At 33.7% G+C, this 16,322-nt stretch overlaps 1 protein-coding gene across 2 annotated transcripts in view; it reads right to left on the bottom strand.

The window, feature by feature from the left end:
- The window catches only part of LOC135848551 (microtubule-associated protein futsch), a 124,605-nt gene extending 108,526 nt beyond the window's left edge, over positions 1–16,079 (bottom strand). The window contains exons 1-2 of one of the 2 annotated variants that reach the window (XM_065368482.1): positions 15,982–16,079; positions 2,211–2,435 (exon numbers count right to left, since the gene is read on the bottom strand). In XM_065368482.1, coding sequence (XP_065224554.1) covers positions 2,211–2,397 — 187 coding nt within the window. In that variant the 5' untranslated portion in view covers positions 2,398–2,435; positions 15,982–16,079. Of the gene's footprint in view, positions 1–2,210; positions 2,436–15,695; positions 15,928–15,981 lie in introns of those variants that run through there. The other variant, XM_065368481.1, reaches the window with a different exon arrangement.
- Positions 16,080–16,322: the final 243 nt, after the last annotated feature.

The raw sequence follows: 16,322 nt of genomic DNA, 5'->3' as shown, positions 1-16,322 counted from the left end.
CGCTATTTAATTCTCAAACGAGCAAGTTGCAGATTTTAGATTGAAAATCAGATTTACCCCTGTTTATGAAAAATTCACAAAATAGATTGGATATTTCTTGAATTGAAAAAAAAAAATTATTAAAGAACTGAAGAATCTTCAAAACTCAAAATTTTTTCATTTTACGCTTCAATGAGCCAAATTTTGACCGAATCAAAGTCCAATGGTTAGAAAACTTGCCCTGATATGTACAAGCGATTGTTGAAATTTTCATTATTCAGAGGTCTTTATTTTTTTACTGTTTACCATTAACGTGAAAAGGCCAACATTTAATCAATAATATGAAAAATTTCAATGAGTGGTAACAATTTTTGGGAATTGTGGAATTCAAAAAATAATTTTTTCAAACAGAAAGGTAATCGGAATTTTTACTTTGAACACATTTCGATTTCATATATAAGACATTTTTATCGTTGTTGTTTTTTTTCTTTCTAAATTCAGGCGTGGTAAATGTTTTTAAAATTGTCAATTTTTTCATAATGTTTGGTAGGTAGGCTGGTAGGGTATCTATTTTTATGACGAAAAGTAAAAATCATCTGAACTTATTTTCATTTGGACAAATGCTTGTGGTGAAATTCAACTTTTAAAATGAAATCAATTTTCAAAATAATTATTGAAACTGTGAATCAAAAACCAAACAGCAATTTTCAAATGTTCAAATTCTTGATCCGGCAAAAAAATTCAATAATCAACTGCCACGAAAAATGAAGAAATTTTTCATTTTGGGGCCAAACCTCTCGTCATGCTGAAAATTATTTGACTTTTTTTTTCAAAATTCGACTTCTGAAAACTGGCAATATGTTCCAATAATTATGGGATAAAATTTCAATTCATCTCAAAGTTTTCAAAATTTTCATTTTTCAAATTATTTTTCTAGTTCTCAATACTTAAACTTTGACCCAAATTAAAAGATGTTTGGAAAAATTTTTCTTTTATTAAAAATTATGCCACTTTATTTGGCAAAATTGCTGAAAAGTCCCATGTTTTCCATTTTTTCCATCACATTTTGTAATTCTTCATTAATTTTCTCCTTCTATCAAAATCTTGATTTTTTTATTTTCTCAAGATTTCTTATTCTTTTTCTTTTAAACCAAAATTTCTAAAAAAAGCACTTGACCTACTTTTTACGCAATTTTCTACTCGTCATTATATTCTTCTTTCAAAGTTTTGATTTTTTCCCCCCATTTTTTCCAGTTCTTAGTGAATTGAAAATTTTTTGACTTGAATGAATTGAATGCTAGTCTGACTTTTTCCATTTTTTTCAACCAAACCACGAAATTTTTCTTTTATTCCCTCTTTCTCTCAGAATTTTGATTTTCTCTTCACTTCAGTTAATTCGGCAGGATTTAAAAAAAAAAATCATTTCTATAGATTTGTGGTTTTTCTGTACCTACTTACTTGCATTATCATTTACAAAACTTGAATAATAAAAATACCTCAAGAGTTAAGCTGACGTCCCCACTCCTGGCCTTAATAATGCGATTACGTGAGTAAAAATGCAAAGAATGTAGTCGCAAGTCAAAAATTCAAAACGAATTTTTCAATAAAAACTAATCGTATTTTACCTTGAACTCACAATATTGTCAATGACTCGAGCCCGTGAATCTTTCAAAGGACGACAGACACAAATAACACGTGCTTATGTTTGGGCCACGATCGCCCTCCCCTTCTCTATCCACCCATCTCACACCTTTCACCTCCACTGCACTATTTCATCGGAAACTCTTGAGATATATAAAAGGTGGGACAATACAGACGTATGCCAACAGTTGAGTCAATATAACAAGCATCAGCTGATCTAAAAATACCACCAGTATAAGAAGCTGTGCGACACTGCGGTGATGGTGAAACGAGTAACTGAGTAAGTATAGTTAGGTATACAAAATAGCGATGGTATAAATTAAAAGGGCTTATGAACGAAGAGAAAGGCAGAACGTATTGTCAAAACTTGAAAGGTTGATTGGATCGTATCCAAAATCCACGTGCGAGTGTGTGCTGTGTACACGCGACTCACACCTGTGCACCATTTGCCATTAGGGGAAAGTTTCTCTTCTCTGCATATTTATACGAACATACTCGTACTTACAAGTATCAAGTCGAGTATGACTAATTGTACTAAGATGAAGCAAAATTTGAAATTTATGATGTTTCGAGATAAATTGAAAACTTACCTTTGGAGAGTTTCTGCAGTATAACGGCCTTATGGGCATCTGTTAACGTTTCACTGATCACGATCAAGAGATAGCCACCGGATAATGGCGATGGAGGGGGCCGGCCACTGTACGGTTGAGTGGCCGAAGCCGTCGATAGCGGAGGTAGTGGTACATCTTTTGGGACGGTCGCTGTGGATTCCTCCATTGCTGAAGGATCCAGCTTCCTGAGGTTTCGTTGAGGTTCTGTAAAATAATCGAAGGCATAAATTAGACTAGTCAGAAAATTACCATTAAGAATAACAAGGCACGTGTGAATTTGAGCTATAGGTAAATGTACGTATAAGCAGGTAATATTTTTAAGATCTACGTGAGCCTGAACCAAAACTATGCATACATACGGATCCTAAGACGCCTTTATGTTAGATACTTATAAATATTTGATCACAATTACCAAAAACCCAGCTGCTTTATTGTTAAGAGAATACGAAATGAAAATAAATTCAACAGCGAACTTCGCAAGGTAGAGAGACCTTCACCTTGGGAAATATAGCAAATTAAGATAAAACAAACTTCTTCACACTGCTACGAGTAGGTATATAGAAAAAAACTACGAAAATATGAAGAATTTTCTAAACCGATGAGTGAGGAAATCCAGAAAAAAAAAAGTAAAATGGCGACACATGGATGACATAAAATCCAGAGAGCAGCCATAGATAATACGAAGCTCGTACATACGTACAATTCCAGAGAGCTTTCTTTTATCTTTGCAGCCAACCAGGCGCAGTATAGCATAAGGTATGTAAAGAGATACCTACTAACACATGTTTCGATATGTACTTATACTTTGTACGACTATATACCTATAGTAACATGAAGCATGAACGTGTATGTATACCTACTACAGTGGTGTTAATGCCAACGAAATGATGTAATATTCATACGACAACTTGAAATTTGTAAGTATACAATGCATCGCAAATTCTCCAGTGGGATTTAAAATGTTATGTCGTTGACTGTAGCTCTATAGCTACGTACACATACGTGTATTGTACACAGTGTACACTACATCATCATAGTGCTCGACAAAGCAAGTAATTATTAAAGAAGAATTCGTACGTCGGTGCGATGTCTGCAAGCTGGAAAAACGATGGTAGGTCTAGGTACCTTTTACATTGATTTTCCTCTTGTAAATTGACTTTTTTTAAAAAAAATGCTCGGATGTAAGTTTTTCTCCCCCTTTTTTTAAATCAGTAATTTTATACCTGTGACCTGAGAATGGCGTTAATGACGTGAAACGAGTCGTTTTCTCGACACGACGGTTAACTCGCGTTGATTTACTTATTGTTTGAACTTTGAAGGCCTTTTAGTGACAGTTGTGAACATTAGTTTAAACGAAAAAATTATTTCGGAGAAATGGATTTTCTGAATGCGAGAATTCCAAATAATTTCTGGGAAAGAGTTGGAGGTTTAGTTTGATAAAATCGAATTATGAAGGAAATGAAGTTGAAAAATTATTGGAAATTTGGATTTATTCGGCACTAATGAGAGAGGGTGAGGAGAAGGGGGTATTTTGAAGAAGAATCCTTTTTTTTAGCATTTTTTTAAAATTTAGAGCAATTTTTGGTTCACAATTTCAAACAATTTTTTGTACCGAATTTGCAACGATTTGTGTGTCAATTTTATTAAATTTTTTATTGATTTCAGCAAATATAGTGCAATTATTGCGTCGTGAATAATTTTTAAGTAAAATGTAATTGACTTTTCAGAAATTTTGACGTACTACCTACTTAAATTTGCTAGCATTTTGATCATATTTTATCAAAAGCAAATTTTTTAATGCTGATTTCATTGATTATCTTGTACCTAATTTTGAGAAATTCTGGGTGATCATTGAAATGTTTTACTGATTATTTTGGTGCAAATTTCCATCAATTTTCTACGCAACTTTTAATATTTTATTTTGTCAACTTTGCTAATTTTTCGCAAATTTTAGTTCTTGATAAGTTCTGCGATTTGCCACCTACTTGATGAGATTTTTTCTTTTCATTGATTTCCAGGCAAAGATTTTTTTAAATCAGTCACTTTTAAAGAATTTTTTACATCAGCTTACACAATTACGTTGAATGATGTTTTTCAACTTCTTCTTGCTTTCTAATGCATCAAAATTGTAATAATTTTTAGGCTAGCTGCTCTGTTTGATGTTTTGTTTTCAGAATATTTGCAGTATTTGACCACACTTTGAAGCTGTTTCACCAATCTACACTCATATTTCTTTCAATTTAAGAGTCCATTTTGCAGATTTTTGGTTGAACGTAGCCCAGGGGAAAAGGGTTAAAGCAATCAGATCCTACCAAATCTAATCCGATTAAAACTGTGATCTGATTAAATACCTATATCTGATCACAATCAGAATCACATCAAATTAGATCCGGAAAATGTTCGTACCTGATCAGATTTGAAAAGTGATATTCCAAAACTCGCTTTGTCCATTTTTATCAAAGTTGGGTTTTCAGTGGTACCTGGTAGATGAAGTATCAACTCACATTCCTACATCATCAACCTACCAAAATGAGGTGTTAAACTCACCTAAATAGCCAATTCACTAAAAATTAAAAAAAAAATAATGTTCCAAAACGCGTTTTGTCCATTTTTATTGAAATTTTTTTCAGCAGTATTTAGTGGATGAAATGTATACCTACACTCCTACATCATAAATCCACCCAAATAAAGTGCTAAACTCGCCTAAAAAGCCAATTTACTCGTTTAAAGGGAAACTGTTTTTCCTCTCTCCTGAAAAGTTGTGAAAATGGACAAAGCGAGTTTTGGAATATCACCCGATTGGCACATTTCTGGTGATGTCTGACTAATCATTTCTGCAGTCAGAAATTGCCGTTTTGACAGTCAGATTCGCAGTCTGACTACAATCAACCAATCAGAAACAAGTATTTTTTTGAAATTCCAAGATGGCGGTGACTCGTCAGAAGACTGAGTGGAGATCTGAGCGTGGATCTGACTAGTCAGATCCACACTCAGAACCACAGTCAGATATTGCCGTTTTGGCAGTCAGAAAATACATTCTGACTGATATGTAGTCAGATCCCTATTCAGATGCACTGTCTAAAAAATGCCGTTTTGCCAACCGGGCACTCTTCATTTCATCATCTGATCTGATTAAATCTATTCAGATATTCGATCAGATGATCCAATCAAAGTTCCTCTATTGGATGGACGTGATCAAATCCAATCTGCTCAAATGTGGCCATTATCTTCATCTGATCAAAACTCATTTTTTTCGGTCACTGGAGATTTAATCCGGAGAATTTCTAGATCTGATTTGAATTTGATCTGATCTGATCTGATCAATGAAAGTCTAATCAGATTTTATCAGATCTAGCCAGGTGAAGAAGATCGAATCTAATCAATAAATTTGGACCGATCTAATCTAATCAAAGGTTTTTGATCTGATCTGATTAAACAGACCAAGTCAGATTTATTCAGATTCAATCAGATTCAAGCAAATTTCTCTTATGATCAAATTCAAACATTAATCTGACCATCTCTAATTACTTCTGGTAAGATTAAATTGGATCAAAAGAATATTCAGATTATATCTGATCTGATCAAATTTGTATAGAAGTTTGATAAGATCTATTCAGAGAAGTCCAAACAAATCTAATCAGATCAGGTTTCATCAGATTTAATCAGATCCGCTCAGATGTGATCATTTTTTGAATCAGATCAAATCCTATATTTTTTCGGCTTGAATCCAGGGAGTTTCCAGACCCGATTTAATCTGATGTGATCAAACAGGTCTAATAGATATATTCAGATCTACTTATATGAAAAAAAGATCAAATCTGAGCAGGTCCAAATAGGTCTAATGTGATAAAAATTTTGATCTGATCAGATACAATTATTTTCCAAATCGTGCCAACATATTTTTGAGTAGGTAATGTCGCAATGTGAATTTCTATCTTATTTCACTTAAGTGACTAATGAATGATTATAATTCTTATGCAAACTTTGATGATTTTCCATTGATTAAAAAAAATATTGACATTCTTTGTCATTTTACTCAGAATTTTATTCAATTTTTTGCATTTTAATTTTTCTATAAATTCAATATTTTTTGGAAACTTTTCTGGAAGTTTTGGCATTTTTGGATGTACATGCCTATGTATTTTATGTAGGCAATTTTAATCATATTTTCATCAATACTTACAAAATTTTTCAACAATTGTTGCGTCAATTTTGCAATTTCTCTACTTTTGTTATCAATTTTGATGAAATTTTTTTAAAAAGATTTTGGCTTCATACCTATTTTATTTAATTTTTGTTAAATTTTGTCAACTTATTTTCAATTTCCAACTTTTTCAACTACATATTTTTTTTAAAAAACAGTTTTTGTAGAAATTTTTTTGATTTTCTGTTTATTTTCAAACATTTTTTCGCGATCGAAGTTTCAATAAATTCGATATGAAAGCCAATTTTTCTCTTGGAAAATTTTTGCCCAGTTCGATTAAAAAAAAACAAAAAGTTTAATGATTAAGGAGAGGGATTTTTTATAAGTTGAAGGAATTTTTGCACTTTCTTACACTTTTTTAATAGTATTTCAAGTAGTTTTTTCTGATTTAAACCCATTTTTAAGACGATTTCAAGAATAATGTGCAAAAAAAGAAGACAACATTAGGACTACATTCTGTTCGAACAAAAGTTTTAAGGCGAAAAAATCCAAGTTATTAATAAACATTTCATTTTCCATTCAACAGAGAAAATTTTTGAAGATTCGAAAATAATACACTTTCACAAAACCTTTATCTTGTCAATCAGAACTTTTTTTCAAGCATTTCTGATTAAATTGAAAATTTATAGAAAATCTGAGAAATAAATAATATAAACTCTCTCTGTTCAAAAAGTAGGTAATTATTATTAGTAATGAAGGGCCTACACCAATGTGTACACAAAAGGTTGGCATACGTTTACATACTTTTAATTATGCTTTGACTGGATTTTTTTTGGCGTATGAAAAACAAAACAAATTACGATCGCGAATCGAAAAGCTTATATAGACTTCGTGGTGAAATGTAAGTAAACTTTATTTTTAATCAAAAATTCAGTCTGAATTCGTGAATAATTCATGATTTGTTATTTCTTCGCTTTAAATTTCGCTCAACTTCTCACTGACGTTAAATAATTTCGAACTATAAAATTTTTCAGAAAATATATAACAACACCTTGACGAGACATTGTTGCCAGTTCTCTCAAAGAAATAAACGATACTCGAGCAAATATACCTCTGTCTGATGTAGGTATGTTTTTTTTTGCAATAAAACTCTCTTTTCGTGGCACGATGAATATTTTTATCGCGAATTCGAGTTCGACTTTGAGTAAGTGCCTACCATACCAGTGAATTATTTCTCAACGAGTAAACATGGGGCACATAAATGAAGCTGTCGATGGAAATTTTTACGACAAAATAACAACGTCACGTCGAACACCTATTTTCGGAGAAAATAAAGACAAAAGACGAGAAATCATTAACATTCTGTCGAAATATTTGTAAATGTTCGAGGTCGAATTACACGCGTGAAAAATCAAATGGAAAGTTTCCCCCGTTTAATTTTCAAATATTCGAAAAATTCATCGTCGAGGTAACTCAAGAATCAGATAACTTTGGCGAAGAAAAAGAGAGAAAAACTCTGGGTGAAATAATAGGGTGAAGGGTAAGAGCAGAAGTTAGTCCATAAATCAGATTATAGTACAGGTAGTACGGTACATACTTGGGTGGGTTTTTCTTTCACGCTTCATTTGCATTTAATTTATATGCAATTTGTACCTACTACCCATGAACCTTTTTTTCAATTCCAAGTAGGTATAAAAATGTGCTACTTTGCAGGGTAGGTTATAGGAACCTACGATTCGTTTATAGAAATTGGAAACGATTCGGACAAGATGAAGCTTAGATCTTGTCGAAGCCACCTACTGAGAGAAAATTGCTTCTAGAATATTGGCTCGTTTATAGCTATGTTGCTGTTAGCTCGTGTAATTGATGAGCTTTGCGAAGATAAGGTAAAAAGAACTTCGTAAGCTTCGTATTGGAAATAAAAAATTTCTCGTATTCGATTCGTCGAATGGCCATTTTCGAACAAATTTTTCGAAATATCGAATAGAGTAGTTGTTTACGATGGTTTGAAACATCCTGTCTCGAGAAATCCTACTTTAATTGAAATCAGAGTTTTAATTTTTCAGAACCAAAATACCATCGAAAACAAAAAAATGAATTTCAAATTGAACCCCATCCGCATATTGTACATCTACAAATCCACCCTTTCTCAGTGTAAAATAATTCTTTCTCGAGTTGGAAGCAAAAAAATACCCATCTAAATTTGCATCATTGTTACTTAATAAATTTTATATCACGAGTACGAGTACCTATCTCAAGAAGTAGGTACATACGAGTAAGTTTCAATTTAATTCGCGAAAACCCAACAACGTGCGGCATAATTTCGCGAATACGAACGTATATTAAACACATCCATCAACATTAAGAGCCCATGTTGTTTTCAGCACCGATGGTTAACTTTTCCACGCTCATCTCCATCCTTATAAGAACATACACTCTTCGCATCTACCTAAATATAATTACATTGCAACTAATAGTAAGTACCATACGATGCAATAAAGTAAGGAAAACCAACCCACAATCTTGCACTTACACAATAAAACTATCACAAGCACCATCTTCTTAGCATTTATCTTACTTCGAACAAATACAGGGCACCCGGTCCCAGCCAGACACATTGCTCTTTTTCTTTGTAGGTTACTAGTACAACCTTGACTGGCCGAAATCGATGGTGCACGTAGCCGAAATACTACTATACGATAATACTGAGAAGGTAGGAGTGGGTACGAATCCCTTTTCGTGCGCTCGTTATCTGCCCAAGTAATTAATTTCCCGCGGCAAAAACGTGCCATGGTGCGATCCTTTTGAAATTAGCCGAGTTCGCTATAATTTACCATCTTTCGCTGAGCTGGGTTAGGTTCGTAAGATGCGATGCAAATATCGCGCACACGATATTCATCTCAATGCCGACATCTTTATAATACCTTATTTCTATACATAACATATCCTAGGCACCTACCACCAACTTCGTATTGCACCTTATAGTAGAAGAAAAGAGGAAGAGGATGAGGGAGGGTGGTTTTATCGCGATACCGACTTCTTTGATGTTAGGTACCTATATGGTATGGTATCGGTTTCAAAGGGAGCTTCTTATTTCGTTCATTTATGATATCAAAAAACGACGTAATCGAAATCCTGGCTCAAAAATTTAATGAGGTGTTCCGCAGAGACCAGTATACGAGTTCTAGAAATATCCTTTTAATAATATGTTGGTAAAGAGTGCGGCCTATGAAAAAAAAAGAAGGTATAGGAAATGAGAAGATATAATCCTCCCTTATTTCAAGAACTTATAATTTTCGGCTTTTAAAATCAATCATGATTGAAAATCGATTAATCGAAATCCCTAAAATCGATTAATTTGCAATTTGTGATCTCTGATGATCGATCATGTTTAATATGTACATCAGAAAAATCAAGCACTGGAGCCACGAAAATGTACTGAGAAAATGCCTTGATCCCTGAAAAGTCAAATTATTATTAAATCATTGAAGGTTCAAACAGTGAGAATGAATTTTCTGAATTTTTGTGTTTTCTCGGCTCAGTGTAGCCAGTTTTAAAAATAGACTAGGTATTTCTAAATACCTCAAGATTTACAAGATGTTTCCGAAAATTGTTGCCCAAAATCTCAAAAAAATTCGACCATTTTGCTCTTCCTGGTAGAAAAACATAAGATCTGCAAATGAATCGCATTTCAACAGACGTGATTTGATATGCACTTATCTGAATATCCAACAGGAAAAATTTGAGCTGATCAGGATTACCAAAAACTCGAAAAATAATTGGTTCTGATTCTGATCAAATCCGGATCTGATTTAATCAGATCTGAAAAACACAGGTAAACAGGCCGGATCAGATTTAATCGAAATGGGTTCAGATCTGATCTCTTTCCAATGAATCATATGATATTAGGTATTCTGTCCAGATGAAATCAGCTCGAGTATAGCCATTTTCAAAATCTCATTAAACCCACCAGCCTTCTCCTCTCCCTGCGGAAAATGATCGGATCTGATCACATGCAGATAAAACTAAATCCGGACATTTTCTGAATCCAGTTTGATCTGACTAAACCTAATTAGACATCAGATGAAAGTTGCGATCTGATTGGATACGTTCAGACATGATCAGGCTCAATGGACCCAATTATTGGATCTGAAGGTCACGCCGGATTCAGGCGTTCGTTGACCAAAGATCTGACTTGATCCGATCAGATAAATGTTTTTATTGGATCAGAATCAAATGGAAGAAATCTAATTGAATCTGATCAGATTCGGCGTTCCTCGAATGAAAGTTTTGGTCAGAATAAAATCTGTTTACACCTAATGACACGCAATGATTTATGTGATCAGGTCTGATTTAATGTGATCAAATCAGATCAGATCTTGTAAGCTTAGCTTGATTCGATCAGATCACATCTGCTCGTACAAAAACGCGCTCAATAATTGAATCTGATCAGATCAGATCAGAACAGTTCGGATTTAAATATTCTTTGGACCCAATTTGATCTGACCAAATCTAATCAGAACTCATCAGATCAAAATTTCCCATGTTTGCATCTGATAAGTCAGATAAGATCAGATCATGGCATTTCCTAGGCCAACTTGAATTGAACAAATCTAATCAGATAAGTATGATCAGATCAAAGTTTTGATCAAATTAGATATGTCCAGAAAATGATCAGACTCAATGATTGAATCTGATTAGGTCAAATCGGATCAAATTAGTGTGGTGACTGGGACGGTCCTTGGTATTCAGAGGGAAAGTCCAGTGCTTAAACCACAATATAGTAAGCCCAGGGAACCTAAACTTGCCCGATATCCTTACGAAAGATATCAATCAGCAGAGGTGATGAAGCACCGCAAATAAGATCAAAGATGACCGCAAATGATGTGGAACATTTATTGTAATTTCTCTGATATAAAACCGAATACGAAATATACAAATAACGACGCACAAACATTATTAAAAAAAGCACTAGTAATAGCGATTACTAGTGGAAGCTCTGAAATGAAGAGTGATATTCCAAAACTTGCTTTGTCCATTTTTATCGAAGTTGGGTTTTCAGTGGTACCTGGTAGATGAAGTATTAACTCACATTCCTACATCATCAACCTACCAAAATGAGGTGTTAAACTCACCTAAATAGCCAATTCACTAAAAATTAAAAAAAAAATAATGTTCCAAAACGCGCGTTGTCCATTTTTATTGAAATTTTTTCAGCAGTATTTAGGGGATGAAGTGTATACCTACACTCCTACATCATAAATCCACCCAAATAAAGTGCTAAACTCGCCTAAAAAGCCAAATCACCCATTTAAAGGGAAACTGTTTTTCCTCTTTCCTAAAAAGTTATGAAAATGGACAAAGCGAGTTTTGGAATATCACTCTTCAAATGCATCTGAAGGGTAGCACCAGTGAAAATATACTCGAAGTTTTGTCACTTCTCTAATGGCGGAGTGGCTATACTCGAACTAATCCGACAGAGTGCACTACTTAGTCAGTGCTGCCACTCCGGAGGAACACATCTTCCCTTTAGGTGGAAGCTGTGGGCGCATCCCCTACCGTCACATTAGATTTAAATATTCTTTGGGCCCAATTTGATTTAATCTAATCTAATCAGAGCTCATCAGATCAAAATTTCTCATGTTTGCATCTGATAAGCCAAATAAGATCAGATCCTGGCATTTCCTAGGCCAATCTGACTCGAACAAATCTAATCAGATATGATCAGATCAAAGTTCTGATCAATTTAGATAATTCCAGAAAACGATCAGACTTAATGATGGAATCTGATCATATCAGATCATATCATATCAAATCAGATTAGATTTAAATATTTTATGAGCCCAAATTGATCTGACCAAATCTAATCAGAGCTCATCAGACCAAAATTTCTCATGTTTGAATCTGATGAGTGAGATAAGATGAGATCCTGGCATTTCCTAGGCCAACTTGACTTGAACAAATCCAATCAGATATGATCAGATCAAAGTTCTGATCAAATTAGATAAGTCTAGAAAATGATCAGACTCAATGATTGAATCTGATCAGGTCAGATCAGATCCGATTAGATTTAAATATTCTAAGGACCCAAATTGATCTAACCAATCTAATCAGAGCTTATCAGATCAAAATTTCTCATCTTTGCATCTGATAAGTCAGATACGATCAGATCGAAGTTCTGATCATCAATGGTTGGATCTGATCAGGTCAGATAGAATTTTAACATTCCAGTTCTAATTTCATTTGATCAGATCTGGTAAAATTGAAAGATCATTCACTTAGGTATTTGATCTGATCAGAAACGTCATTGGATCTGATCAGGTCTGGACGTTCCGCACTTCTTTTTTTTTAAAAAATTGTCCCCATTCCCCACAAGGGGATGGGGGAATTTATTGTGTAATATAAGGAACAACTTACGACTACCTATCATTTCATTCGACTAAATCTAATCAGATTTAACCTGATTTTTCCAGACGTGATCATAGCCAAAATGCTTCGATCTTATCAGATTAGATCAGATTTGGAGAGCCCCTCTACACCTAATTTGATCAGATCAAAATTTTAATCAGAGCAGATTTATCTAAGTATATGTGATCAGATCACATCGTACTTAAACATTCCTTGGACCCAATTTAGACCTGATTCATGCATATGTGGATCCAATTTCAGAAAAAACCTTATCAGATCTGATTAGGGACATATTTCTGGAAAGATTTTCTCAGATCTGGACATCCTCTGGATTCATTTCCATTTGGCCAGATTTGATTAGAACAGAGTTTTGATCAGATTAGATCTTCTTAAACCTTATCCAATTGTTCTCCCCTATAAGCTTGATCTGAATTTTTTGTTGATTTTTTTTTTTTTTTGATTTTTCAAACAGAAATAAAATTTTTGAAATTAATATCAAATTCATTATCTAATCACAAAGTAAATTGCTGAAAAACATTTACTTATTCAATAAATTGGAAGGATGATGAAAATTTTGCATGAAAATGGTCATATTTTGAGGATTTTATCTTGAAAGAGCGACAAGTACACAATTTATACATTCATCTTAAAATTCAGTAGGCCTACCAGCCTATCTACTTAATTGCTTTAAAGAATGTCATAAATATATATATTTTTTAAATTTCGGAAATTTTTATTAACTTAATTACTCAATCATGCGTTTGCCTCATTACAATCATTTGAAGAAAAAACCCTGATCTCCATCGCTCCCAAGTCCCCGGTTTGAAAATTCCTAGCAAAGATTTGAAATAAAACATGAACTTCAAATTGGAGCTTTTTCAGTTGGAATTTCATTTTGTAGTAAGACAGCTTGTGGTTAATAAATTTTCCAACTGCACAATTTTATTTTAATTTTGTGATTTGGTACCTAATAAAAAAAAAATCCATCTATAAAACGTTTAGGTGGAGGCACTTTTGCGAAAAAATCTGAAGATCATTTAAAAATTTTTCATTAAAATAGTTGTGAATAAACTTTTTTTGTTTGAAAAAAAAGAAAGAGGAAGAGGGCGAGGGTGGGGGAAGAAGTGACTGTCTGAGTATAAAATAATATAATAATGGGTTCGCTTTTAATCCTCATATTTTGAACACTGGTTTTTTTCAAAATCACAATTTTGAATTTAATCACTTAATCTATGCTAGCAAAAAATATAAAGATTAGATAGATTATTAAGAGGGATGGGGATAAAGATATGCAGATGCTCGCAATACATTTTTACGTAGGGAAGAGGGTTAAAAGGCACCGAAATTCGGAGGAGGGGCTCGAGGAGGTGTCTAGACATTCCGTTATTTTAATATTCAGGCTCGTCAAACTTTTAGATCGATATCCTAATTCTGAATAATTGAAAAGAGTTGACCTTAAAATAAACCTAATTACGCTAGCATCAAATTTTACACGATTTAAAAAATTCAAGGAAATCGTTATCAATTATCAATGGCCAATCCATGAGAAAAAATTGACTACTCGATAGAACATAACCTCTACGAGTGATAATTTTTCATTCAACGTAGAGGTACCTACGACATCGACATGACATCGTATTACAAAATTAATCACCTAGAAATAATAATTTTCTCTTCGAGCGTTTCAAAGTGTAATTTTTTTCACGTTTCTCACGAAATCCAAGTATAGGTATTAGGTACCTAGCAGGCTATTGGAGAGGTGGAAAATTTATTAACAACGTTGTCGTAAATTTTATCTCACGTAGTATAATTTTCCTCCCATTTATAAAACTTTTTCCATCGTCTTATACCTACGTACCAACAGCGATGGAATACGTCAAACTGTCGCGTATATTCGCGCACGTTTAAAAATAAAGAAAATTGATGAATCGATTGGGAATTTAAAGGGGATAAGAAAATTTATCAAGTTTCTCACAAGGCGTCGTCGGTCGCTCGGTATATTCTACGATATTAGCAGACGAACGACCAGCTGTGGGTATAACGATATGTCTCGCAAACGTTGCTATATACAGGCCTAAATTACAAGTACAACACCACCCAAGTTGAAGCCTAACTCGAGAAATGTATTCGCCTATACGGTGAACCTTTAGGGTCAATGTAGCTTTCTACTAGAGAAAAATACTACGAATTATAGGAATGGTATGGTAATTCTTACTTATATAAGTTCGATTAGTCAAAAAAGAGGCGAGAAAATTCAGCCAAAATTAATAAAACGTTCGAAGTAAGCCTCTTCTATACCTTTAAGGAGCCGGATTCTTCAACAAACACAAATTGCACGAGAGAAGAATTTAAATAATGAGATACCATTAAAAGTAGATTTAATCCGGCTCCGAGTTAAGAGCATGCGGTGATTATACTCGTGCTAAAATTAAATCCCAACTATTTTTTTTTTTACTTCGCCGAATCTTCCACGAACTACATTTAAAATTTGGTTTAGAAGATGGAAAAACATAAATAATTCAGTCTGAAGTTTAAATAACCGAACGAAAAAACTCGACGACTTTTTTACTTATTTATAGGCCTGCGAAGGAGTAAAAAAAAAATTGAAAAAATATCATCCAACTGTTTCCCTCGAGTGGATACGTATTTAAATTACAATAAATTGGGAGTAATTCATTCGGAGATTTCATTGAAATAAGTAAAATAATCATAATTCAATCGCATTTTCATCAAACCATATTCGCCTACCGGCTTGAAAAAAAGTCAAAATTATAGAAAGAGAAGTTCGAAAATTCAGCAAAAAATTCTAAAAGTTGAAAAAAAAATAAAAATGGCACCAATAATGTCATTAAACGATAAAAAAAACTAGAAAAACTCACGAGTAAATAATAATAAAAGCAATAAAAACGTACCTTATCTGTTGACCTAGTTCGATATTATATGTAGAGGAATAGAGAGAAAAAAAAATGCGAAAAAATAAAAAGAAAGCAGAAAATCAATATCGCGACGAAAGCACACGTACCTATCGATATGAAAATAGGTAATGATAATGAAATTAAAAATAATAATAAAACTCTCGACAATTAATAAAATGGAAATTATGAAGAACTTTGGCAAAACGACGAAAACACCGCTATGAAAATCGAATACACTACTTTGTACTATAAGAGAGAGAAAGAAACGATAAAATGAGCATACCTTTCGATGGGAAATATGTAGCAGGAAATTCAACGTTGCGTAAGAATATTTCCACTACGGCAGGATAACCAGAATGGAGTTCTGTGTATCGAGACACAGGAGACCGGTGCTAAGCCGGCACCCCGTTTCACCCTTCGGCTCACCCGGTATTTTGGCGGCGATGCGCCGCAGTGCGTCGCGTCTCATTCAGTAGACCGGCGCTCGAGCCTTTGAAGAGAAGAGGGATACCGCAATTTGCTGAAGGGGTTGAGGTGTATACGTGGAGTGGTCGTGATAGCGCCGCAGAGCTTTAGGGTGGTAGTTTTTTTCTTCTTTTTTTCTATTTTTTTTTTTTTTACTTT

Source organism: Planococcus citri, chromosome 5, assembly GCF_950023065.1.
Source record: "Planococcus citri chromosome 5, ihPlaCitr1.1, whole genome shotgun sequence".
Lineage (NCBI taxonomy): Eukaryota > Metazoa > Arthropoda > Insecta > Hemiptera > Pseudococcidae > Planococcus > Planococcus citri.
This window is presented reverse-complemented; position numbering and strand designations above follow the sequence as displayed.